At 39.3% G+C, this 23,968-nt stretch overlaps 1 protein-coding gene across 2 annotated transcripts in view; it reads left to right on the top strand.

The window, feature by feature from the left end:
- Positions 1 to 18,745, top strand: part of pnpla3 (patatin-like phospholipase domain containing 3) — a 29,251-nt gene extending 10,506 nt beyond the window's left edge. The window contains exons 3-10 of one of the 2 annotated variants that reach the window (XR_006314458.2): positions 3,319 to 3,384; positions 6,442 to 6,651; positions 11,241 to 11,301; positions 11,838 to 12,086; positions 12,310 to 12,442; positions 14,755 to 14,877; positions 16,152 to 17,321; positions 17,736 to 18,745. Coding sequence is in view for 1 of the 2 variants with exons in the window: in XM_043709204.2 (XP_043565139.2) it covers positions 3,319 to 3,384; positions 6,442 to 6,651; positions 11,241 to 11,301; positions 11,838 to 12,086; positions 12,310 to 12,442; positions 14,755 to 14,877; positions 16,152 to 16,365 (1,056 nt within the window). In the remaining variant the exon portion in view is untranslated. Of the gene's footprint in view, positions 1 to 3,318; positions 3,385 to 6,441; positions 6,652 to 11,240; positions 11,302 to 11,837; positions 12,087 to 12,309; positions 12,443 to 14,754; positions 14,878 to 16,151 lie in introns of both variants that reach the window. The other variant, XM_043709204.2, reaches the window with a different exon arrangement.
- The last annotated feature ends 5,223 nt before the right edge of the window (positions 18,746 to 23,968 follow it).

Here is a 23,968-nt window from a genome sequence, read left to right as displayed (position 1 = left end):
TTATTTGTAAGAATAATAGGAAGGTTATGGTAGGGGATTTTAACTTTCCAAACATAGACTGGGACTGCCATAGTGTTATGGATTTAGATGGAGAGGAATTTGTATGTACAAGACAATTTTCTGATTCAGTATGTGGATGTACCTACTAGAGAAGGTGCAAAACTTGACCTACTCTTGGGAAATGAGACAGTGCAGGTGACTGAGGGGTCAGTGGGGGAGGACTTAGGGGCCAGCGACCATAATTCTATTAGATTTAATATAGTAATGGAAAAGGATGGATAGACCAGATCTAGAAGTTGAAGTTTTAAATTGGAGAAAGGCCAATTTTGACGGTATTAAGCAAAAACTTTCAAAAGCTGGCAGATGTTCGCAAGTAAAGGGATGGCTGGAAAGTGGGATGCCTTCAGAAATGAGATGACGAGAATCCAGAGAAAGTATATTCCTGTCAGGGTGAAAGGGAAGGCTGGCAGGTATAGGGAATGCTGGATGACTAAAGAAATTGAGGATTTGGTTAAGAAAAAGAAGGAAGCATTTGTCAGGAATAGACAGGATCGACCGAGTGAATCCTTAGAGTATAAAGGAAGTAGGAGTATAGTTAAGAGGGAAATCAGGAGGGCAAAAAGGGGACATGAGATAGCTTTGGCAAATAGAATTAAGGAGAATCCAAAGGGTTTTTACAAATAGATTAAGGACAAAAGGGTAACTAGGGAGAGAATCGGGGCCCTCAAAGATCAGCAAGGCAGCCTTTGTGTAGGAGATGGGGGAGATACCCAAATGAGTATTTTGCGTCAGTGTTTACTGTGGAAAAGAACATGGAAGATGTGAGGAAATAGATGGTGACATCTTGAAAAATATCCATATTCTGTAGGAGGAAGTGCCGGATGTCTTGAAATGCGTAAAGGTGGATAAATCCCCAGGACATGATCAGGTGTAGGCAAACGTGAGGACTGCAGATGCTGGAAATCAGGGTCTAGATTAGTGTGGTGCTGGAAAAGCACAACAGGTCAGGCAGCATCTGAGGAGCAGGAAAATCGCCGTTTTGGGCAAATGCCCTTCATCAGGACTGACTTTTGTCCGAAATGTCTATTTTCCTGATCCTCAGATGCTGCCTGACCTGCTGTGCTTTTCCAGCACTACACTAATCTAGACCCTGATCAGGTGTACCCTCGAAGTGATTGCTAGGCCCCTTGCTCAGATATTTGTATCATCGATAATCACAGGTGAGGTGCCAGAAGAGTCTAGCTTGGCTAATGTGGTGCCATTATTTAAGAAAGATGGTAAGGGAGAGCCCCACATCAATGCTGGGCAAGTTGTTGGAGGAAATCCTGAGGAATAGGATCTACACCTTTTGTAAAGGCAAGGAGTGATTAGGGATAGTCAACATGGCTTTGTGCGTGGGAAATCACATCTCAAAAACTTGGTTGAATTTTTTTGAAGAAGTAACAAAGAGGATTGAGGCCAGAGTGGTAGACGTGATCTGTATGGACTTCAGTAAGGCAATCGATAAGGACCCCCATGGGATACTGGTTAGCAAGGTTAGATCTCATGGAATACAGGGAGAAGTAGCTATTTGGTCACAGAACTGGCTCAAAGGTAGGCCTGTGACCAGTGGAGTGCCACAAGGATCAGTGCTGGGTCCACTACTTTTCTTCATATAAATGATTTGGATGTGAGCATAAGAGGTATAGTTAGTAAGTTTGCAGATGACACCAAAACTGGAGGTGTATTGAACAGCAAAGAAGTTTACCTCCGATTACAAGGGGATCTTGATCAGATGGGACAATGGGCTGAGGAATGGCAGATGGAGTTTAATTTGGATAAATGCAAGTTGCTGCATTTTGGGAAAGCAAATCTTAGCATGACTTATACATCTTAATGGTAAGGTCCGAGGGAGTGTTGCTGAACAAAGAGACCTTGGGATGCAGGTTCAGCATTCCTTGAAAATAGATCAGAGGTAGATAGGATAGTGAAGAAGGCATTTGGTATGCTTTCCTTTATTGGTCAGAGTATTGACTACAGGAGTTGGGAGATCATGTTGCGGCTGTACAGCACATTGGTTAGGCCACTTTTGGAATATTGCATGCAATTTTGGTCTCCTTCCTATCGGAAAGATGTTGTGGAACTTGAAAGGGTTCAGAAAAGATTTACAAGGAAGTTTCCAGGCTTGGGGGATTTGAGCTATAGGGAGAGGCTGAATAGACTGTGGCTCTTTTTCCCCTGGAGCGTTGGAGGCTGAGGGGTGACCTTAGAGGTTTACAAAATCATGAGGGACATGGATAGGATAAATAGACAAGGTATTTTCCTGGGGTCGGGGAGTCCAGAACTAGAGGGCATAGGAATAGGGGGAGGGGGAAAAGATGAGAGATCTAAGGGGCAGCTTTTCCACACGTGTGTGTGGAATGAGCTGCCAGAGGAAGTAGTGGAGACTGGTACAATTGCAACACTTAAAAGGCATCTGGATGGGTATATGAATAGGAAGGATTCAGAGGGATATGAGCCAGATGTTGGTAGGTCTGACTAGATTAGATTTTGGTTGGGATGTCTGGTCGGCATGGACAAGTTGGATCGAGGGGTTTGTTTCCATGCTGTACATCTGACTCTGTCTAGATTTGTTTTTTTTTTTGGGAACAAAATAGAATGTATATGCAAATTCACCCCATAGACTGATATGTACGTGGGAGAGAGAGGTGTATGTGCAAAAGAGTAAATGGCTATATGGGGTGGAGGTGTAGTGTGGTGTGTCTGAAAGAATGCATATAGACTCTAATCGCACTTTTTTTTTTAGAAAAAGCATTGTCTGAGCTGAGATGGTACCTTTTTTTTATTTTAAAACCTTAAATTATCTGAGGACTGTGTGACTTGAAAGAAGTTCTGGGATTTACATATTGAATCGAAACCTGCATCCCCATTCTAAGTGATTAAAGGCTTAACAGCAATCTAGTTTTGTTCAATACATCGCATCAGTTATGAGGCTTTGATCTTTTAATATAAATTGTGTCTTATGATTCTGCCCCACTAGCTATCTGACAAAGGAGCAGTGTTCCCCAAGCTTGTACTTTCAAATAAACCTATTGGAGTATAACCTGGTGTTGTGATTTTTAACGTTCTCCCTGCGGTTTGGGTGTTTTCAAATGATCAACCGAATAAGTTGCATAAAGTAAGGTACTTTTCACTTCCCTCCATGAGGCCCAGTTATGTTGATTAGGATCTGACTTCTGCACTTAATTCCATAACTTGTGATGTTTTATACTCTGGCTCTAACACTGAATATTGCATTAAAATATATCTATTACAAATATTTCTGTTTATTCTCCTCAGGCTCTGATCTGCAGTGCCTTTGTTCCAATTTATTGTGGACTCATTCCACCATCTTTTCGAGGAGTGGTAAGTGTGGTGTGTTTTTTTTTTTTTGTTAGGCTTTTCAGAATATATCTCTTCAATATTAATTTAAAACCTTTTTTTAACCTGTGTACGAGGGTCAATATAGCTAAAAGATCATGCATCAATGGGGTTTGATCATGACCGATTCAGAATGTCTGATTTCATTGCAAGAACCTTTAAGAATGCTTCTTGCTGCAACATGAACAACTTTTGATCACAAAACTCCATGAAAGGGAATTTGATCTGCTGACTCAAAGATGAATGGATCTACCACTTGTGATTTTTTTTTTTCTTTTCCCCAAGTGGAGTAGCGCACTTTCTGTGGAGAGAAAGCAGAGTTAATGTTTTGAATCCAGTGACCCTTCTTCTGATCACTGGACTCAGTCTTAACTCTGCTTTCTCTTCACAGTTGCTGGCAGATCTAAGTTTCATCAATTTCTGCTTTTTGTTTTGGATCTTTTTCATCCACCGTTCTGTTTTATTTTAGCAAATTGTTCTGGCAGATGGCAAATGTGAGTGTGAAAAAAAGTTTCTCAGATTTCTTCTGGTGACAACTGGTAGAAATCTTCAAATGCTTTTAACCAAATAATTTTGCATAAGGACCAAAATGAATTCTTGCTATTTGGTTTCTCCAATATCTAATTACTAATTGTGCTAATAGGTTAGTGTTTCCAATACAGAACACTGGCCAAAGTTTTAACATTCATGAAGTGCCAGATCAGCATTAGAACCCTTGAATGACTTCTTGATTAGGTATTGATAGGAAGAAAATAAACCTCAATTTTAGGAAAAAAAAATGGAAGTCCCCAGTTTAGTAAAATCTTACCACGCACCTCTTTTTAACCATGCTGATGACCAATGTGTGATTTTTGTTTTATTAAATTTAAAAGTAAAACACTTGGCTTGCCCTATTACCTTGCAGTTCTGTACTGCTGCCAATGTGAAAATAGTCTTTCTGTGTTGGGGTGGCAGAAGAGGAGTGAAGAAATAAATAACAACTACAAAGGAGTTAATAAGGTTCTTGGCTTACAATAGGCATAACAAGTTTACTGAGCCTACATAAGATGTTCTTGTAATTAAATTCCCCAAAATCAGTGTATAGTGACTGAACACAAACCTTTGTTATTTCTAAAAACATACATGAATAAAGGTGTATATAGCTCACAGACAAAAGAATGTTTTGTGATTGTGTAAAATACACAAGTTTGGAAAAGAAATACAACGTTAATGTTCTTGTAATTGACAACTGTTGCAACACTGCTTCGGTGTCCAGCTCATGCATTACATGAGTGATTGGATTGGGAATTAATTGTAAGGACTTTTTTGTTTTTGTAGGATTTTTGATTTTTACAGACTACACAGTGTGAAGTGGGAGGCATTTTGTTTGCATAGGTTTGAGAAGAAAACATAAACAGCACGTTCTTCACTACAGTCCTCATACAGAAATGGTTGATTACTGAAAGCTCAAAACATTTCTGAAGATTACCTATTATTATCGTATTGAGTTAATGGTCCTTAAATTTCACCCAACTTGAAGAGCAGTAAGAATGCAGATCGAACATTTTTTTTTCTTGGTTTTGAAAAGCCTAGGAGTGTGGTTTGTTTGGGGTGCAGGTGGTGTAGGGAAGCTAAAATTATGCTGTGAGCTCTGAATTAGTCAGAGTTATACACACTGACCAAACATCCCAATCTGACCTTATCCCATTTTACAGCATGTGGCCCATATCCCTCCAAACCCTTCCTATTCATGTACCCATCCAGATGCCTTTTAAATGTTCTAATTGTGTCCACCATGTCATCTGGCAACTTGCTTCATGGACACCACCCTCTGTGTGGAAAACGTTGCTCAGATCCTTTTTGTTTTTTAAAAAAAGTCTTCTCCTCTCCACTTTTAAACCTATGCCTTCTAGTTTTGAACCCTTAATTCCCTAGTTAGCAAAAACAATCTGTCCACCTGTCTTGAAGTATTCAATGCCCTTTTATCCACCACCTCCAGAGGCCAAGTGTTACAAAGTCACACCTCAGAATAAAAATGCCCTCAACTGTTCTAAAACAGCGCCCTCTAACCCTCATAAGAGGGTAGCATAAATCTTTTAAAAAATTTTATTCCTTTTTAATCACTCAAGTGTAATTTATGGCAATGTCACATTGGAATGAATATTTAAGAGCTCTTAGGAAGTGGACAACTAATCTTGCCTTGCCAATTAAATTAGCTCAGCTTTAGTGCTGCATGGCATTCACCTCATAATGTTTCCACTAATCTCCAAGGAACAAAAGTCATCTTTATCAGAATATTTTGAAACCCTATCACTGTCTCTATTTGGAAACGTCAGTTTTAACTTTGTTTTTTCTCGTTCCAATATTCTCAAAACTGCTTTGAACCGAAAACATACTTGTATGAGCTTTCTCCTCTTAAGAGCGTTAATGATCTGACTGATTGTAGATTCGTGGATGTTTACAGCACAGTAGGAGGCCATACCGGTCAACAAAGATGTAACTACACTAATCCTATTTTCCAGCTCTTGGCTCATAACCCTGGAGGCTATGGTAACAGAAGTGAATATCTGAATGCTGTTCCAATGTTAGGGTGATAGCTTTTCTAATTCAATCAGGCAGTGAGTTCCACATTCCCAGTACTATCTGCATGAGGAAAAAAAACTCCTTGGCTTTCCTCTTGGTTTTCTATCTCTTGTTTTTAAAGTCATCCCTGTGGTTATTGACCTCACGAATAATTAACATACCATTCCTGTGCTTGTAACACACAGGACAAGTTACCGTGCTTGACATCCAAAAAAACTTCCTGCATTATCTTGCATTTATAATTACGTTTTCTTTCACCCTCCACAGACACTGTACTGTAAACTTCAAATGCTTGCACTCCGTTTTCTAATTTTCCTGTGTTTTCTTGAGTTTAGCATTTTATTCTGATTTAAGTAACTATTTTTACAGTGTGACTTTGGAAGAAACCTTGTTTTAGAATATATTCTAAGTTTGAACTGGAGACTCTACCATGCAAATCTAATTTAAAAGCATTTAAAATGAATCCCTTTATTTTGTTAGCGTTATGTGGATGGAGGGATCAGCAACAACTTACCTCTGTCTGAATTGAAGAACACAATTACAGTGTCTCCATTCTCCGGAGAAAGTGATATCTGTCCTCGAGACAATCCCAGCAACTTCCATGAACTGCGGGTCACCAATACCAGCATCCAGTTTAGCTTGGGAAACCTGTATCGACTGACCCGAGCTCTCTTCCCTCCAGAACCAAAGGTAGAATTTTTTAAACTTACTAAAAAATTGTTTAAATTTAAATACTTAGCTATGCATTTAATATTATCTGGGTAGCACTCAAAACAAAATTGGGCCCCAGCTTTTCTGAATTTCTCACTCTGTTTTGCAAAAAACTTTTTGGATTACTTATTTATTATGTCGATGGAGGGATCTAAAACAATGTTTTATCAGCGTATTTAAATATTATTTTGTTGCATTGGAAGTGTACACAGCTTATTTCATCTTTGCACAACTTTGACATCTTTGGGACAAGGTTACAAGATTTTTTTACTTCAAAAAGCCTCCACCCTGTCTGCCTCCCTGATCAGTTCTACCACAATTAGCTTTGGCTGCCTGCTGAGGCCACCACTTAAACTGCATTTGGGTTCAATGTGAATGTAAAACAATGTTGTTTTTGGGATGTTTAGGGCTGCCAGCTCAAGAGAGCAAATGAAATTGGAGCCAGATGGTTCCATGATCCAAAACAGGGAAGCTCTTCTGGTAACTTTATTTTAAACTTTTTTCCCTAACGAATGACTTTCATTGGACAGGCTAGAGTTAAATTCACTCTGTGTTTCCTGCTCATTGTATTCTGATGATCGGGCAGCAGATGACTTCAATATCTGAAGTATCTCCAAAAGTATAATTGTTTCTTTACACATTGTCCATGGTTACGTAAATGTAATAGATGAATTTATTTTTCCAGTGTCTGAATTTCACATTATTCGAAATAAAATGCAATTCTGGAAAAAAATCTAGTCGTCTCCTTGTTCCTACACCAATCTACCAGTTTTTATATGCATCCATCAAATGAATGTCTTGATGTGATCAGAATAGGAAATGCAGGATTATGCGGGTTCTGCAGTTAAGACAGGATAACATTTGTAATATTTTGGATTTAATCTCTAGAAGGTTCATCTTCTTTTCTCTTTTTTATATATAGTTGCCAATGCACTAGATGTGTATTTCAAGCATTTTGTATGTTTATTTCCAAGTTATACATTTTTTTTCTTATGCCAGGTTACCTTTCTATTCTAAATTATATTTTGAGACCTCTGAGCAGAGCCATTCGGCCCACTCTACTATTCAGTGAGATCATGGCTGATCTGATAATCCTCACTCCACTTTCCTGCCTTTTTTTTTCTCCACCGCCCTGGAGTCACTGACAGATTTAAAAATCAGTCTCTGCTTTGAATATATTTGATGACACAGCCTCGACCGTGCTTGGCAGTAAAGAATTCTGCAGCTTCACAACCCTCTGAGGACATTCCTCTTCACCTCTGCCTTAAATGTGTGACTCATTATTTTGAGGTCATGCCTTTTTGGTTCTACAATAACCCAAAAAGGGGAAGTGAGTGGAAGATGGAGTTTTAATTTAGATAAATGTGAGGTGCTGCATTTTTGGAAAGACAAATCTGAGCAGGACTCATACACTTAATGGTAAGGTTCTGGGGCATGTTGCTGAATAAAGAGACCCTTGGAATGCAGGTTCATAATTCCTTGGAAGTGGAGCCTCTGGTAGATAGGATAGTGAAAAAGGTGTTTGGTATGTTTTCCTTTATTGGTCAGTGAGTATAGGAGTTGGGAGGTCATGTTGTGGCTGTACAGGACGTTGGTTCGGCCACACTTGGAATATGGTGTGCAATTCTGGTCCTCCTATCGGAAGGATGTTGTGCAATGTTGAAAGGGTTCAGAAAAGATTTACAAGAATGTTGCCAGGGTTGGAGTTGAGCTGTAGGGAGAGGCTGAATAGGCTAGGGCTGGTTTCCTTGGAGCATCGGAGGCTGAGGGGTGACTTTATAAAGGTTTACAAAACTGAGGGGCATGGATAGGGTAAATGGGGTCAGGGAGTCCTGAACTAGAAGGCATAGCTTTAGGGTGAGAGGGGGAAATTTTTTTTAAAGGGACCTAAGTGGCAACTCTCTATGCAGCAGGTGGTGTGTGTATGGAATGAGCTGCCAGAGGAAGTGGTGGAGGCTAGTATAATTGCAACATTGAAAAGGCATCTGGATGGTTAAATGAATAGAAAGGGTTTAGAGGGATATGAGCCAAGTGCTGGCAAACGGGACTAGATTAGGTTGGGATATCTGCTCGGTATGGACGGGTTAGACCGAAGGGTCTGTTCCCGTGCTGGACAACTCTATGACTCTGACCTTCTTTCGCTCTACCCTGCCAGACCACTAGGGAATTTTGTATGTTTCAATAAGATCTCTCTCTCTCTCTCTCTCTCTCTCTCTCTCTCTCTCTCTCTCTCTCTCTCTCTCTCTCTCTCTCTCTCTCTCTCTCTCTCTCTTTTCTAGATTCCAAAGGTTACAGGCCTAACCTATCTGACCTCTCCTCATAAGGCACACCCACCGTACTTGCTATCAGTTTAGTGAACCTTCTCAGGAATGCCTCCGTTGACTGTGTAAATCCTTTTTTTTAAGGGGCCCAAAACTGTTCACCGTATTCCAGCCAAGGTCTTTTCCATGCTTTGTACAGTTTTAATAAAGCCTTCACACTTTCTTATCCTACTCTCTTTGAAATAAAAGCCAACACTTGCTTTCCCTATTACCCACAGAATTTGGTTGCCAGCTTTCTGTGATTCATGGATAGGGAATCCCAGATTCCTCTATTCTGTAGCTTTCGGCAGCCTTCCTCTATTCGAATGAAATTCAACTTCTCTTCTCCCTGACAAAATACACAACCTCGCATTGTATTCCATGTGGCAAATTTTTGCCCACTCTCTTCAGATGTTGAGTCGGCGTCACCACTTGCCTTACATCTATTTTTGTGACCTGTGCAAACCTGACTATAGTATTTTCACTTTCCTTATCCAGATCATTTGGTCCCAGCGCTGCTCTTCAATGCATAGTGATAGGGAATTTAAAAATTGCTTAAAAGGAAACTATTATTTAGGATTTTTCCCCACACGCTCTTCAGAACTAGGATGCAAGCAGCAGACTTGGGAGATCGAAAGACCGAATGAGAGGGGATGCTCATTGGTTGGGCTATAAGAGACAGCGATGCAGTCAGAACAGTTAACTGTCAATCCTAATTCTCAGGCCATGTAGGCAGACCTGAATTGATCAAGGATTACACCAGCGTTAAGCCGTTGTCTTCCTTTCATTTTGAGGAAAGTAAAATGTATGCACAAAATCCTTTTTTTTTTTTTGCTGACACGAAACCAGAGACTGAATATTTCTGGATTCTAGCGTGCGCGAATACAATATACTATAGCCTGGCTGATTTTTATTTTGAATAGTTTCCTAGTGGAATTCTTAGAACAATCCTGATTTATTTTAAAGAATGACTTCTAATAGCAGAATGGCGGATATGTTTTTGAGGCTTGCACAGATGAGCTGGTTGAACACAGTCAGGATGCTGTCAGATGCGAATGCTCAACAGGACAGGTTTGGTCTGCCACTCATTAGGAAGTACAGCTGACATACCAGGCTTTACACTTGCTCTGAAACTCTCATCACATTACTCATACACGTGGTTGGCAAAATGTCTTTTTGACTTGATGACCGTGCCGTGTAAGTGACAAAAACTATTCGTGGATTAGTCTTTAAGTATATTCATAGCATGTAATTTAGCTATTAGAAATCATTTTATTTTTAAAAATCCAGACTGTGTAGAGTTACACTGACAACCACTTATGATCATCAGCTGGGCCCGCAATGTGCTTTTGCTTATGGTAGATACATATGTAAAGGTTAAGGACATTGTTTTATGTCAGCAAAATGAATTTGTACATCCACTGCACCTCTTCCCAAAAAAAAATGATTTGGAGATAGTAGAGACTTTTGCTGCATCCCTCTGCAACACTTTGATCAATCAGAATCTGCTTTGTCTGGTATGATGATTAATTTCTTAAGTTTTTTTTTTCTCTCTCTCTCCTGGCATCTCCAGTGAATTATAAACCAACCAATCAGCACACTCTTCACATTCTATGTAAAATGGTGTCTGTTTACAGATTACATTACAGTGTGGAAACAGGCCCTTCGGCCCAACAAGTCCACACCGACCCACCGAAGCGAACCCACCCATACCCCTACATTTACCCCTTACCTAACACTACGGGTAATTTAGTATGGCCAATTCACCTTACCCTGCACATCTTTGGACTGTGGGAGGAAACCCACGCAGACACGGGGAGAACGTGCAAACTCCACACAGTCAGTCGCCTGAGGCGGGAATTGAACCCGGATCTCTGGCGCTGTGAGGCAGCAGTGCTAACCACTGTGCCACCGTTTATTTCCTGCCCCTCTCCCTCCTGAGTCTGCTTCTTGCATCCTAGATCTGAGTGCAAGCTCACAAGCTTCAATGTCTGGGTCTAGCTGTTCTGAATTGTGTTCCAGTTTAACTGAATGCAGAGAGAGGAGGAAAAATGTCATGAGTATCTTTTGTAAGTGTGAAGAGTGCAGGGTTAGGCCAGGAAGTGATCTTGTGATTTTTTTTTTTCATTAAAAATTCTACTGTCACCTTTTTGTCTGTTACCATAACATGCTTTCTTAAAACAAGGCAGAATGTCTGTACACTTTTTTTTTTCTACACAGCCTGCCTTTTATTAAAAATAAGTAAATTTTGATGAAACCTATTTTCAGGTGCTTGGTGAAATGTGTCATCAAGGGTATGGAGATGCACTTCGATTTCTTAAAGGGAATAGTAAGTCTTGAATTTCCTTTTGCATGATTTCAATCTTGAACATTGTTAATCTAATTTGTTGCCACCATTTCCTAAATTTGTCATTTAAGAGTAGCACTTGGTTTTCACAAACTAACTTCTTTCTTTAATGATTTTCAAGAAAGAGCGTTCCTACTGTCATTAGTCTTTTTTTTGTTTTTTTTAAAATAAAAGTAGGATGTATTCACACCATTTGTGCATGGCAAAGCTGTCAAAACTAAAATGTGAATGCAGTCCAAATCCAAACAAAGTCTGATCTATCGGTGAAATTGAAGTGGTTCCCTTAAGGATGGGAAATCTTGTTATATTTTATCCCAGAATTTAAAATTTCAATCTCTGGATTTGCATTTCATGAGTTTTAGTGCCAATACTTACTTTCTTTTTGTGTTACACCTTTTAAGAAATATTGACGTGGTTTATTTTGCAGTTTCTATCTACTATGTGGTAGAAATTTTTGTTAGCTGCTTTTAAAATATTTTTGCATATGCCAATCTACCCTGTTTCTGTTTGCTTCTCAGATCTGCTTAAAATGCCAGTTCTTACAGTTGATTTGACTTCTGTCACATCAATGAGGGAGATTGACAGATCTTACAAACAGTATCAGGACAATTGTTACAGCAAATCTCTGGAACAGGAGGAGGTAACAATGGTTACAAACAAAGCTTCAGCACCAAAACCCAAATCAAACAATCAACAACTGAGGAAAAAGCATTGGTCATCAACCTTGGATGCCGAAACAGACAATTTACCACCAAGACTTTGTATCGGTACTGTTAAAAACAAATGTTTGCCTTGAATATATAAGATAATTGCATTAGCTAATTGAAAAATTCTGAAATCTGGCCATTGTGGAAATATGATACATTGACTTGTGTACAAGATTCCTGTTGCAAGTTTCTGATTACATCCCCTGGGGGATTTTAATAATCTAAAACTGTTCGGTTCTGACATCTCCATTTTCTTTTTTCTTTTTTCTTCTTCCCCCTATAGCGTTGCATGAAGCTTGTAAGGAGACAAGTGGTCTTTATGCACAGCTTAGCAACCTCTTCTTGGTTAGAATGGCATCTTATGCAATGCTGCCTTACACACTACCATTGGAATCTGCTTATTCTTTTGGTTGCAGGTATGTGTTCTGAGCAGCTAAGTTTTGCTGGCTTCAGTGACTTTAAAAAATATGGTTATTTTACCAAATAATTTGACTACTGCATGAATCTTCCAAAAAAAGAATTCACATAAGGAGTAGGCTGTGCACGTTCTGCCGTTCAGTAAGATCATGGCTGCTCTGATCTTGGCTTCACCCTGCTTTCCGGCATTTTGCCTGTAACACTTTGTTTTCCCATTTCAGTCCAAAAACCTGCCTCTTAGCCTTGAATATATTCATGACTCATTGGGGCAAAGGTCTTCCCAGCACACATCCTGTCAAGCCCCCTCAAATTCTTTATTTCAATTGGATCACCTCACATTCTTCGAAACTCCAAGTATAGGCCCATCCTGCTTAGGAAATAACTTTTCATTTGCACTAATTAATCTAGTGAACATTCCTTGACGTTTCTCAAGTGCAAGTATATTCCTCCTGAAATAAGGAGACAAAAACTGTTTAATTTATTTGATCTGTTAGGAATAACTCTGCTTTTTATTCCTTCTCTTCTTCCTCCTTTTAATGTTCAACCCAGTAACCTTTTCAATTTTGGACTATGAAAGGTTTAGGTACTGTAAATCAGTATACAAGAAAACGTCATTACATCAATGATCTATGCAAGTCAATATGGCAGTCAACACACTCCATTCCACAACAAATAAAGATAGATGCATGACCTTTGCAGTTACTGGAAAAATAAAAAGGCATAGATTGATAGAACCTACATGTCAGATATACCTGACATTCCACCACTTTATTGTACTAAAACAATACTATTAATAGGAGGAATATACTTGCACTTGAGAAACTGTCACTATGAATAGCATTGTGACAGCAAAATTTATTTAAGGATGACAACACTGGAGATAGGAGAATTATTTTCTGTTGGGTTATATTGCAATGGAACATGTAAATGCTTAAAACTAGTAAGGTGCATATCAATATCAATATATTAATTGCATCCCTGAGTAAATTGCACTAATACGTTAAATTGAAGTGTCTGATTGCTCTTATTCACTCGTTAGTTTGTTCCGAACCTGAGGCTATTCCACAACTAGTGTCAGGAACCGTCAAATACAACCAAATGATGCATGCATATTTGGAAACTACCATCATATCTCAAATCTATAAAGTAATTTTAAAGGAAATAAACAGCCACTTTGGACAGACTCCTCAAAATCCCTTTTCTTATTGAGGAAAGTGTAAATTTTTAGAAGCGTCTTAAAATAATACCATGAAGTAGGAAATCATTGATCTATTGTACCAGCCCTTAGGGAATTGTTGTTGTTTTTTTTTTAAGAAAATGGTTAATGATGCAGTCACCTTTTTTGTTTTATGGTCCCTTTCTGTGTAACTGTAGCTTTTTGAATGTGCAAATATATAACCACCTTAAACAATGTATTTATGCTCTACAGTTAAAATCAACTAACTGATTTCCCACTAAGGACATGGCAATCTTGGTTATTTTCCTTGGCTATCAGTTTCCACCCGTCATGCCAATAGAAAGTCTAATTGCGTTATCCCAACTGCCACCATGTAGATTACTTAGGCACCTAGTTCAATTCTCGTACAGTAAATAGCCATTTCCACAAGGTATTGGAGAGTTGCTATGTCTCAAGGAGCTGTGGCCTGTGTAAAGGGAGAACGCCATTTTCTGTGTATTTATAGTAGGTTTGGGTTTCCCTATTACTGTACAGAATTGCAATTGCAACATCATATAGGATACTTGGTAGAGGAAGCCAAACCTGTTTAGTGACATATAGTGGTGTTTCACGTGCTAACTCAACTGGGGTGGATTGACTCTTGTGCCAGTGACGCCACATGGTTGCAATTACATGCTAGCTGCTGTTCTTGACAACACAAAGGCGAAATATAGCAGATATTGGCAATCTGAAGGAAAACACTGCTAAAAACATTACATGACTGAATAGGTAACTCTCTTTTTTCCATAAGAACTGTTAAGTCACTGGTCTGGAGTTTAATCTTTCTATCTCCTCACAGCTGTGACCCGACATACTCGTGTCTAATAGCATTTTTATGCTTGTCTTTCTTTTCAAAAGGCTTGCAGTTGTCTACATATTCAACAGACAAGGAGATGAATTTCATGTAACTGAGTGAGACTTCTGTTGCATGGTCTGCCTAGAGTGGTTGTAACTTCAACCAGCAATGGCTTGGAACAGAAATTACCTGGTTGGTTTTAGGAAAATGCTGGTTTGATTGCATTCAGTAAAGGAACATCATAATTGCAATAATTTGGCTACCGCAGCTTCTATTTAACTAATGTTTTTGGAAAACAGGTTAGTGGAGTGGCTTCCTGATGTCCCAGAAGATGTCAGTTGGATTCGTGAGCAATTGCACATTATCAGTGGTGTCCTTTATCACCGAGCGACAAAGCGGTTTCGGCTGCGTCCATGTTCTAGGTATGTATAGCACCATTTTCTGTCTTAATAATGTTTGGATGTTCCAGCTTCCAAGTATAGGCAATATAATTGACTAAGACTTCGAAAATTTTTTGGATATGTTTGGAAATAAAATTACTTCAGTCAGTTTAAAGCAAAGGCTGACTTTTATAAACTAATGTCATGACTGAGTTGCTCATAATCTTTGGTCTCTTTTTAGGTTTTGCAGACCTCTGTTGGGTTAGAATTTTTGAGTCCAAAATGAAATGGGAAACAAGTACAGAAACATAGAAAATAGGAGCAGGATTAGGCCATTTGACCCTCGAGCCTGCTGTGCCATTCAGAATGATCATGGTTGATCATCCACCTAAGTACGCTGTTCCCACTTTGTCTCCATACCCTTTGATCCTTTTACTACTAAGTATGTATCTTTCAGGATTAAGAAAATATATAATCTGTGGCTCAGGCAGTACCACTGTACCTCTGATCCAGAATGTTCCCAGTTATAGTGCTACTCCAGGGCATGTTGGTAAGGGAAGAACCTAACATTGGCTTGTCTGCACCAGCTGTTATCAGTACAAGTCCTCAGCCCAGAAGAGCAAGAAGGGTTTAGTGGTAGGAAAGTAAAATCGTCCACCAAATCCAAAAATGTTGATTTTGACCATGTCATTCTGCATACTCATCAGTATAATCAATCCGCATTACAGGACTCCGTCCAAGATTATGCAATGAAGACTGAAAGAAGTGGTATGCTGGAAATGTGTATGCTAACTAACTGAATATCCCAAGATGTATCTGTGATTTGGGAATTAATTTGTTCAACTTGCTCATGATAACTATCTAATTGCTAGATTGACTGACTCTATTTCCCCAACAGTGGATACTTCCCCAATCTGAGAGGGTTTTGTTGTACAACAGTCATGTCCCCACTTCTAGATAGGAGGGTTCAAGTCCCACCTGCTTCAGAGGTATGTAATAGTATCTCTGAACAGGTTGATTAGAAAATGTCTACCACACTAATCAAGAATCATCATACCAATAAAACAATTGTCAGGTTATGAGTTTCAAATAAGACTAAGATAAAGCTTTAGAAGATGGTTGTTCTGTTGGCTGAGTAGAATGTATTTTCATTGCTATAATAGCACACATTTTTATTCAAGTGATTTTGAATTTTATGTATCCAGGCTGTTGTGAATTGATTAACGCTTTTTTTAAACAAAGCACCAGTTTTTAATAGAACCTTATTTTGATCCATGAACTGTGTTTTTGGTAATGGTTGCCTTTTTATTTTGCAGTGTTCTACCTAATGTACCTCTAAGAAAATGCTTTAGCCTACCACCTATCTCTAATCCGTGCCAACCTTACTTCACTTCTCAAATCTCATCTGTGGAGCTTCACTCCCTGCAGTTTGGATTGCAGGAGCTGGGGAATTCGATGCTGTGTGAATCTGATGTTTTGGCAAAGCAGGGTCTAGTTGCGTCAGACAAGCAAATTCATTTTTTTCACTAGCTCTTATGAATCCTGAATGGTGACAGAAGATTTGGAAAGACAGCCAAACAGGACATCTTTTCAGAGAGATGTGTGTTGCCTCCCACAGTTGTCATTCCTATATTCAGTCAGAGTAACCAATGTTTCTACTAGTTTCAAGTTAATTGTCTTAAATCCACTTAAATGTTTACCTCCTAGAATTGTTGTACAATCCAAACTGCTTTTCAGGAATCTTAATGTGTTAGGAATTACATAGGGCATGACTTTATTTGCACTTTATTGTTAACCAGATACAAATGGCTTCCACAGCATTGGTGATTAATGCTGAACTGTTTATGGCTCATCAATTCAATGGTATTTATCATTTTAATCTACGAAAGTTATCAGGATATAAACTATTTTATTAGCACAATTAATGGATTTTAAACTACTGGATATTTAGTTTGATCCAAACCATATGCGTTAGTTTACTTCTTTCTGTGTACTATTCCTACTGTGGAATCCTTTACGTGCGTGACTAAGAAACCTGACCAATTGCATTTGTTAATTAAAAGTTAGTATATCAAATTCATTAATACTTTGGTATTTTGCCTTTGGGACTTTTGAATATTCAAGTATTTGTAAGTACTATTGAATTCACGTGACCATCTCCTACAACTTTATACATTTTTTGGACTGTCTAGTTAATATTTTTGCAATGCTAGAAACATTAACTTGTTAAAATGTTTGTGAGTATTGCACTTTATATTGTGCTGAAAGCCTTGCTGTAACAATTGAGGGAGTCTCTAAATTTTGCTTTTAAATAAAATATTAAATATCTCTATCTACTACCAGTAACAATATGAAACTTCCAGTGAATGAACTTGCTACTTGCTGTGGAAAATTGTGTGTGTATATAAAGCATACATTTCTTACACCATGTATTTTTGTTCATCCATTAAGATGACTGAAAAACCTGGAATTCTTTTCAGTGAAAGGTGATTTTTTTTTTTTTCTTTTAAGATTTCTTTCAAGTCAACTTTATCTCTGGTGCTATTTTCATTGTGATCTTTTTGAAGATGATAAAAGTCATGATGTGTTTTGTATCTGTCAGTACTAATTGATGCACATACCTCAATTTCAAATACTGCTTTGAATATTACACCTTTTTTTGTATAAATTTAATTCTATTTGTCTTGTTTTGTTAACTATAAATTACTTAATTTAACATGTAACAAATTTCTGTATGATCTGAAGAGTGTATCTCTAGAAAGGTATAATATACGCTGTGCTCATCTTGATTTAAGATACTAATTATAGTTTCTCTTCTGATTCAACACTCTCTCCAATATTGTAGTCAATCTTTTGTGACATTGCCTGGAATACAGATCAAGTTTTCTCTTTGGTTTCAGGATTAAACGGAACACTGTAGCAGAAAATGCTGAAAATACTAAACAAGCCTGTCTGTACCAGAGAAGAAAGTTAACAATGTGTATGAAACGTTGGCCTGCATAAATTATTTTTGTTTCCCTCAGTCAGTTGAACATCTGTCTGTCTGCACTTGCAGCTTTCTAACGCAACATTTATCAACCTGCTGACAAGATGCTGTCTGCAGAACTGATCTCTATGTAATGGGATTAACACCAATTATCTGACACCTTCCTTCTCCACCTCCAAGACCATGACTATATCATTGAATGTAAAGCCATTTTTCTATCACTAAACTCCTATTGTAGATCTTCCCTCCACAGCCTTCAATCCCAAATAACCAGCTTCTCCCCACAACATCCACAAACAGGACTCTGCTTGCAGATTTCTTATTACAGCCTTTGTCGTCCCATGGAACTGACTGACCCTCTTTATCTCAACACTTTTTTTTGGCCTAAACTGTTCCCACCTAATCGGTGACTCTTTCATATCTTGCCATTTTTTTTTAAAAGTTCTGATGTACAGTCAGGGACCTGAAATGTTCATTTCTGCTTTTCACTCTCAACTGCTGGACCTGAGTATTTGTTTGTATTACTGATTTTCTGTCTCGACAGTCCTTCAATTTTGCCACAGAAATGGTGTGTACAGATAATTCTGCTTTCATTTTAAAGATCTGTATTCTAATGTTTTATGTAATGTTTTGATGTTTTTATAGAAAAATCTGTCCAGGAAAAAAAGAGCAGAGTTCACATTTATTCAAATAAAGCAGTTGTAGACAGGTGCTACAGATTAAGATGACAAGTTTGCATTGGCTATTTCTATCATAATCAACTTTTATTTTTCGATGCTCACATTTCAGTAAATATTTCTCTCACAAACATGTGAAGACTTTTTTATTTGTACTTCCTCACCCATGCCATTGTACGTGCCCAAAGGGAAAAGCAAATTACCATGTTTCGATAGATCTAGGCAAATAATAAAGACTAAATTAAACATGTTTATTGTTAGTCAGCTCAGCATTCCTCCTTTTTGTTTTCATTCATTTTATACGAAAGCCAACTGGAGTCTGTGTAGGTAAAACTTAAGAAGAATGCAGCATAATACAATATAGTGTTAGAAAACTTTTTTAGATCAGGCAGTTCAGAAGTAAAACATTTATTGTCGATGAAGGGATGATCACCTTATTGGGATTGTACTATAGACCCTGCCCCTCCCGCCCCCCAATAGTCAGAGGGAAATTAAGAAACCAACTTGTAAGGAGATCTCGGTTATCTGTAAGAATAATAGGGTAGTTATGGTAGGGGATTTTAACTTTCCAAACATCGACTGGAACTGCCCTAGTGTTAAAGGTTTAGATGGAGAGGAATTTGTATGTACAAGACAATTTTCTGATTCAGGATGTGGATGTACCTACTAGAGAAAGTGCAAAACTTGACCTACTCTTGGGAAAATGACAGGGCAGGTGCCTGAGGTGTCAGTGGGGGAGCACTTTGGGGCCAGCGACCATAATTCTATTCGTTTTCAAATAGCGATGGAAAAGGATAGACCGATCTAAAAGTTGAAGTTCTAAATTGGAGAAAGGCCAATTTTGACAGTATTAGGCAAGAACTTTCGAAAGCTGATTGGAGGCAGATGTTCGCAGGTAAAGGGACGGCTGGAAAATGGGAAGCCTTCAGAAATGAGATAACAAGAATCCAGAGAAAGTATATTCCTGTCAGGGTGAAAGGGAAGGCTGGCAGGTATAGGGAATGCTGGATGACTAAAGAAATTGAGGATTTGGTTAAGAAAAAGAAGGAAGCATTTGTCAGGAATAGACAGGATCGACCGAGTGAATCCTTAGAGTATAAAGGAAGTAGGAGTATAGTTAAGAGGGAAATCAGGAGGGCAAAAAGGAGACATGAGATAGCTTTGGCAAATAGAATTAAGGAGAATCCAAAGGGTTTTTACAAATATATTAAGGACAAAAGGGTAACTAGGGAGAGAATAGGGCTCCTCAAAGATCAGTAAGGCAGCCTTTGTGTGGTGCCACAGAAAATGGGGGAGATACTAAATGAATATTTTGCACCAGTATCTACTGTGGAAAAGGATATGGAAGATATAGACTAGGGAAATAGATGGTGACATCTTGAAAAATATCCATATTCTGTAGGAGGAAGTGCTGGATGTCTTAAAGGTGGTTAAATCCCCAGGACCTGATCAGGTGGCTAGGGAAGTGATTGCTAGGCCTCTTGCTGAGATATTTGTATCTTCGATAGTCACAGGTGAGGTGCCGGAAGATTCAGGTTGGCTAACGTGGTGCCACTGTTTAAGAAGGGCGGTAAAGACAAGCCAGGGAACTATAGACCGGTGAGCCTGACCTCGGTGGTGGGCAAGTTGTTGGAGCGAAACCTGAGGGACAGGATGTACATGTATTTGGAAAGGCAAGGACTGATTAGGGATAGTCAACATGGCTTTGTGCGTGGGAATTCATGTCTTACAAATTTGATTGAGTTTTTTGAAGAAGTAACAAAGAAGATTGAGGGCAGAGCAGTAGATGTGATCTATATGGACTTCAGTAAGGTGTTCGACAAGGTTCCTCACGGGAGACTGATTAGCAAGGTTAGATCTCATGGAATACAGGGAGAACTCGTCATTTGGATACGGAACTGGCTCAAAGGGAGAAGACAGAGGGTGGTGGAGGAGGGTTGTTTTTCAGAATGGAGGCCTGTGACCAGTGGAGTGCCACAAGGATTGGTGCTGGGCCCTCTACTTTTTGTCATTTACATAAATGATTTAGATGCGAGCATAAGAGGTACAGATGGTAAGCTTGCAGATGACACCAAAATTGGAGGTGTAGTGGACAGCGAAGAGGGTTACCTCAGATTACAACAGATCTGGACCAGATGGGCTGAGAAGTGGCAGATGGAGTTTAATTCAGATAAATGCGAGGTGCTGCATTTTGGGAAAGCAAATCTTAGCAGGACTTACACACTTAATGGTAAGGTCCTAGGGAGTGTTGCTGAACAAAGAGACCTTGGAGTGCTGGTTCATAGCTCCTTGAAATGGAGTCGCAGGTAGATAGGATAGTGAAGGTGGCGTTTGGTTTGCTTTCCTTTATTGGTCAGAGTATTGAGTACAGGAGTTGGGAGGTCATGTTGTGGCTGTACAGGATATTGGTTAAGCCACTGTTGGAATATTGCGTGCAATTCTGGTCTCCTTCCCATCAGAGATTTTGTGAAACTTGAAAGGGTTCAGAAAAGATTTACAAGGATGTTACCAAGGTTGGAGGATCTGAGCTACAGAGAGAGGCTGAACAGGCTGGGGCTGTTTTCCCTGGAGTGTCGGAGGCTGTGGGGTGACCTTATAGAGGTTACAAAATCATGAGGGGCATGGATAGGATAAATAGGCAAAGTCTTTTCCCTGGGGTTGAGGAGTCCAGAACTCGAGGGCATAGGTTTAGGGTGAGAGGGGAAAGATGTAAAAGAGACCTAAGGGGCAGCTTTTTCACGCAGAAGGTGGTACGCATATGGAATGAGCTGCCAGAGGATGTTATGGAGGCTAGTACAATTGCAACATTTAAGAGGCATTTGGATGGGTATATGAATAGGAAGGGTTTGGAGGGATATGGGCTGGATGCTGGCAGGTGGGACTAGATTGGGTTGGGATATCTGGTCGGCATGGACAGAAGGGTCTGTTTCCATGCTGTACATCTCTATGACTCTATGAATATGCAATGCTGCTGTATGTTAACACATACAATTGTGGTAGAAGAGTTCAAGGATCTGTGGATACAAGTGAACGTATCATTTTAAAAAGCAGGATTACAGGTCATCATAACAAAAATGAAGTTTTATTTCTTTGGACATGTAACTTCTATCCACATTGTACACAGAGCTGGTCAGACTGCGCTGAGAATACTACTAATGTACTCTATATTGTTTTATAATATGGAGTTACTGAAGGAAGAACCAATAAATATTTACAAGGATGATTCCATAAAATGTAGATAGCTGGGAGGATTGAACAAATAGTTTTCCTTTAGAAAACAGAAGACTTGAGTGACCTGAACATTTGGTCAAACAATTATGAATTGTTGGTTGTGGTGGATGTGGACAGAATGTTTCCAACAATACTGTGCATAAACACAAGATTATTATAAAGCAAACAAATGTAATTGCTACAATGAAAATGTGGATCAATTGAATTAAAAAAAACCTTTCAAAATGAAGACTGCACAAGTACATACGAGAGGAACTGGAATACAAGGAACAATATTAGTCAATAGATATATGCAATATGCAACATGACCAGCACAGACTCCTATGTGGGTTGAATGGCCTGTTCCTCTGATATTTTTCTGTGCACATTATTTATTTTTGCACTTAGGTTGGTAGTTGGGCTACAGAGAGAGACTGAACAGGCTGGGGCTGTTTTCCTTGGAGCGTGGGAGGCTGAGGGGTGACCTTATAGAGGTTTACAAAATTATGAGGGGAATGCATAGGGTAAATAGACAAAGTCTTTTCCCTGGGGTCGGGGAGTCCAGAACTAGAGGGCAGAGGTTTAGGGTGAGAGGGGAAAGATATAAAAGAGTCCTAAGGGGCAACTTTTTCACGCAGAGGGTGGTATGTGTATGGAATGAACTGCCAGAGGATGTGGTGGAGGCTGGTACAACTGCAACATTTAAGAGGCATTTGGATGGGTATATGAATAGGAAGGGTTTGGAGGGATATGGGCCGGGTGCTGGAAGGTGGGACTAGATTGGGTTGAAATATCTGGTCGGCATGGACGGGTTGAACCGAAGGGTCTGTTTCCATGCTGTACATCTCTATGACTCTAATTGCCCATTGTTAAACTATCACATTATAATTACACTTCTGGAGCTGCAACAATTCCAATCACCTAAAGGTTTAATTCCAGGATGTGACATAATACTTCAATGAGACTTAAGCTAACTCAGATTAGTTTACCTACATTGTGGAAACAGGCCCTTCAGCCCAACACGTCCACACTGACTCTCTGAAGAGTAACCCACCCAGACCCCTTTCCCTCCAACTAATGCACCTAACACTATGGGGCAATTTACCATGGCCAATCCACCTGACCTGCACATCTTTGGACTATGGGAGGAAACCAGATGAAACCCATGCAGATACTGGGAGAATGTGCAATCTCCACACAGACAGTCGCCCAAGGCTGGAATCGAACCTGGGTCCCTGGCTGTGAGGCAGCAGTGCTAACCACTGAGCCACCGTGCCACCCCCTTAAAGAGTAACCCACCCAGACCCAATTCCCTCTGCACCTAGCACTATGGACAATTTAGTATAGCCAATTCACCTGGCCTGCACATCTTAGGTCTGTGGGAGGAAACCAGGGTGCCCGGTGGAAACCCACGCAGACACGGGGAGAATGTGCTATTTTGCTGTAATGTTTTTACAGAAACGGCTTGCTTCTATTCCTGAAATATATGAAGAAGCAACACTGTACCACTTGAGAATGTGGAGACAATATCCTTAGACTCAGGTTCACATTTATTGCATTTCCCTTTTAAATAATAATGAAACAACATCCATGATTCTGTGAAGAAGTCTTTCACTCTGAATGTTCAATCCTCCTATTTTGGAAAATGTTTACATTAAGCAAAGGAGCAAGTCTGGCAACCCACTCTTGTTATGGAAAGGTTTGGCTGGAGATGGCATGAAAAGTAAGATTTGGACGTTATAGTGCTTTTCCTGACCTTAGAATGACCTAAAGAGATTTCCACCCAATGGAATTGCTATACTGTTGAACTGTAAGAAGTTCATAATGTCATATGTACTGTAGTCATAGTCTCCCTTCATTATGGGGCTACACAAGAAGATTTTATGAGAGGCATAAGAACTTGTAGAAAGTCAGTTTCTCTTGAAGCTTTCCTATTTCAAATTGCAGTCGCGAAATCATTAATTGTAGTAAGTTTGCTGCTTCTTTGTATTTGTTCACTTGCAGCACATCTGTGGGATTCTTTTCTCACTGGTAGAATTCCGAACTGTGCTAATGTCAGTTATTTCTCCCTTTTCCGAAAAATTAGATTTCCATACTTAAGTAAAATTCAACAAGCAGTTGTTCCTGTCTGATAAGTTAAGTTGCTATTAGTTATATTTGAGCTTTGCCACTGATTATTAACTTGCGTCATGTCAGGCTGATTCTGACCATATTTGTCAGGCATGCCTATAGGTATGCAGCAGTGACGGTTCGAAGAAAT

The sequence above is a fragment of the Chiloscyllium plagiosum genome, unplaced genomic scaffold, assembly GCF_037043375.1.
Source record: "Chiloscyllium plagiosum isolate Xiang-an unplaced genomic scaffold, Cpla_swu_hap1 HiC_scaffold_19, whole genome shotgun sequence".
NCBI lineage: Eukaryota > Metazoa > Chordata > Chondrichthyes > Orectolobiformes > Hemiscylliidae > Chiloscyllium > Chiloscyllium plagiosum.
Note: the sequence above shows the minus strand (reverse complement) of the source record. Positions and strands in the feature narration are given on the sequence as shown.